Source organism: Temnothorax curvispinosus, unplaced genomic scaffold (genome assembly GCF_003070985.1).
Source record: "Temnothorax curvispinosus isolate PA1 unplaced genomic scaffold, ASM307098v1 QBEX01012095.1, whole genome shotgun sequence".
In the NCBI taxonomy this organism is placed as follows: Eukaryota; Metazoa; Arthropoda; class Insecta; order Hymenoptera; family Formicidae; genus Temnothorax; species Temnothorax curvispinosus.
In genome coordinates this window covers 1-3,631 of record NW_020221875.1, presented here as the reverse complement: position 1 = coordinate 3,631, position 3,631 = coordinate 1, and the positions used below count along the sequence as shown (strand labels likewise).

The 3,631-nt window shown below is 36.5% G+C and overlaps 1 protein-coding gene across 1 annotated transcript; it reads right to left on the bottom strand.

The window, feature by feature from the left end:
- Positions 1 to 107: 107 nt before the first annotated feature.
- On the bottom strand, positions 108 to 3,230 carry LOC112462235 (40S ribosomal protein S13). Its single transcript, XM_025027898.1, has 3 exons — positions 3,122 to 3,230; positions 1,239 to 1,366; positions 108 to 464 (listed from the first exon to the last, which is right to left on the bottom strand). The coding sequence occupies exons 1-3, from the start codon at positions 3,142 to 3,144 to the stop codon at positions 160 to 162; spliced, it is 456 nt and encodes a 151-aa protein (XP_024883666.1). The 5' UTR covers positions 3,145 to 3,230; the 3' UTR covers positions 108 to 159.
- Positions 3,231 to 3,631: the final 401 nt, after the last annotated feature.

The following is a 3,631-nucleotide window of genomic DNA, read 5'->3' as shown; positions in this document are numbered from 1 at the left end:
GACAGCACTGATACATAACGTTAATAATTTGATAGCATTAGAAAAACGGTAGTATTAGAAAGAAAGTATCATATTAGCGTATTCGTAGTATTAGAAAAAAAATTAAATTAGTGTCTCCGGAGTTTATTAAAGCATAATATGTAAATACAATAAACAAAATCAGGCTACGAGAGCACTGGCTGTTGAACTCTCATATTTCCAATTAGGCGGCAGAGATCCCTTTGCTTTATAGTAACGTGCCAACCTGTGAATTCTCGACTCGACGAGAATCAAACGGAATTTGCTGTCCTTATCTTTGCGATTTCGCTCCAGATGCTTGCGCACGGCAACGGCCTTTTTGATCAAGTAGTACAAATCTTCTGGTAGATCGGGGGCCAGGCCCATACTCTTCACGATGCGCAGAATCTTGTTTCCTGTGCGGAATCGCACTTGTGCCACTCCATGCGAGTCACGAAGGATGACACCTTAAAAAAAAAATATATATATATATATATACACATACACATACATACATACATTATATACATTTCTTTTTGCCACTTTAACAATTCTTAAATTTGATAATGTTCTACAAATGTCAGTGATGACCTATTGTGAAACGACGAGTTATCGTATTCACATCAAACACCGCTTTTTATCTTGCAAACGTGTTTGGTTAAGGAGATCAAATTAAAGATTCTAAGATCTCCTGGACAGTTTGCTTTCAGATATACTAGTTCCTCTTAACAAATTAACACTTAAGCAAATTAACACTCTTGAGCTTTTTCCGCCATCATGTGAGATCGTGATGTTAGAGGCGAGAAATGACACACTGAGAATTCTTGTGTGCCATTTCAAAGTAAAAAGATATTTGCGTAAAATAACACTTCAGATCACTTAAAAAAACACTTTAGATTACTTCAAAAATACTCCGAGGACTATTCTTTTCCCTTGACAGTTAACAAACAGCCGTAAAATGAATGTGATACAAAGCCTAGTCATGTGTCCGCACATAAGCCTGCATTCGTATTACATTCACTTTACGGCTGTTTATTAACTGTCAAGGAAAAGGGATAGATCTCGGAGTATTTTTGAAGTGTGTTGAAGTGATCTAAGTTATTTTACGCAAATATCTTTTTATTTGGAAATGACATACAAGAATGACTTCACGATCTCGCATGATAGCGGAGAGTTCAGAAACCTTGATGTGACTTTTATCTTTTATCACAGTAAAAGCATAAATGGATTATTAAAATTACCAATTTGAGACGGTGTATGTCCTTTTTTTGCTAGCTTGTAAATAAGTTCTTTGCAATCCTCCGGCGTCAACTTCAACCAAGTTGGTACGCTTCGTCGGTAGGGAAGTGCCGACTGGGATATACCCTTTCTAAAAGAGATAATCATTAAATAAATTATTTATAAATTTTTAAGTAATTCTATATATAATAATTAAATTCATATATATATATAGGTATATATATATATATATATATATACACAATATATATATATATATATGTATGTATGTATGTGTATATATATATATAGGAAAGTCCTCTATTATGAGATAGGCTCCTAATATGCGACAGCGAAATTTCTGCTAAACTAATAGGCCCTATCTGTTGGTTCGACCATGAACTTATTGCCTTTGGGATAAAATCTATTTAGTGAAAAATTCATTGTTTGATCGTGCGTGTAGTCGTTGCAGAGAAAGAAATTGTGAAATTGGATGTTGTCAAGTGTCATGAATATGAGTCTTTAAACCTTGTGTATTATATAATTAATAAATATTTGGCAATAAGTTCTGCATGCAGCGACAGAGTAAGGTCGTATTAATAGGAAAATACGGGATATGTTGAGTTGCTCAATTGTAGAGATTAGATTTGGTGATCGTGAAACCGCAAGGCGTGGTGCTCGTAACATGAGATACTCAGGGTACTCCTGGGTTGCTGGAGTATGAAAGTTATTGTATAGTAATAAAAAAAGAGAAAATACTATATTAACTTTAAGGGAAGGTTTATACGAATTTATAAGACTGTGCTGACCTTGATTTGAGAGGGAAGGGTGGAGGGAAAAGATTAGGTACAATATTGAGTATAAGTGGGTTTACGATTGTTGCAAATATGCTTCTGCATCACATGTGTATTGGAGAAACATATTAGGAGCACACTTTTGCGATTTTGCCGAAAGCTCATTTTTCACATTTTTCTAATTTTCAGCAAAATTAATATTTAAATTAAATTTTACATTTCAGCATCTTAAAGCTTATTAAATTCCCTTCAAAATAACCTACTATATTTTTCAATTCTGCCCATAGACTTCCGGCAATCACACAAAATAGATATGGTATCTCATAATCGGGTACTTTCCATATATATATATATAATTAATATATATATATATAATTAAATGGTTTATTCTATATAGATTTATGTAGAATAAACCATTTTAGAATCGTTTTAAAATGCTAATAATATAACATCTAAGAAATATTTAAAAAGTGGTTTCTCAAAAACACCATCTAGGTAGCAGAGTGACGTCAAATGACATATTAATAACATCTCTAACGCCAATAAAACGTCATAAAGACGTCTTTAGACGTCATTCAGCTACCTGGACATAAACATTCTATAAAAATGAATGATAATAAAAAATTAAGCTCTTTATTATCGAAGTGTTCCCTCGGCATCTATGGGATGAATTTTTACGCCGTCATACAGTACTCCGCCATCACAATTAAACCAAACATCTTTGGTAGAAGAGGGGAATATCCTCGCCTGGATGCGAGGAATACAAGACATCTTTAACTTTGGGGTTATCTAGCGCAAATTGCACCGCGTGCACGTGCTAGGTTATGTACTCGGAGAAGCGGTGTGCTCGATTCAGACCGAGATCTACGGCGCATGTAAGAAGCCAAATCATGAACAAAGTTTGACAGTTATACGCTATAAACTCGACAGATCGGAGGATAATTCATCATTCAAGCGGCAAGAACGGACAACGGAGCTGTAAACACATGGTTGCCGAACGGTCACGCCGTCGGAACATCTCGATTATGAGAAATCTGGTATCGCGAAAATCGCGAGCGTTGTTGCGAACGAAAGATCGCATCGATAATACTTTACAAATATTGTTACGTTACCCGTGCGAGTGCATACGACCCATCTTGACGGATTTTCTTCAAATAGGAACGACGTGCGCGAAGAAAGGAAATGAAAGGAAACTGCGAGAGACAATGGCGTGGAAGGCGCCACTGGCGCCTTCTATGACAGGCTAGCGTCCCATGGAGCGGAATACGCGGAACGCGGAACGAGTGTATCACCAATCACGGAATCATTCTGAATAGAACCCTGTCAAAGATTCCGTCGAAACCCATGGTCGAAACGGTCCCGTGATTGGTGATACGCTCGTTCCGTTTCCGCTTCATGGGACGCCAGCCTAAAGTCCGTATCAGACTACAGATTGGATTAAAATTTAATCAATAGAACAGAGAAAACTGATCTCAAGTTTAGTAAACTTTACTCTGATTGGTCAAATTTCAATCCAATCTCAATCCCAATCCGTAGTGTGATACCACTTGATACGGGCATAAAGGCTATAGCGGGGAGCACACACTTCTGTACTACATACAACGCATAATGCGTAAGCATAA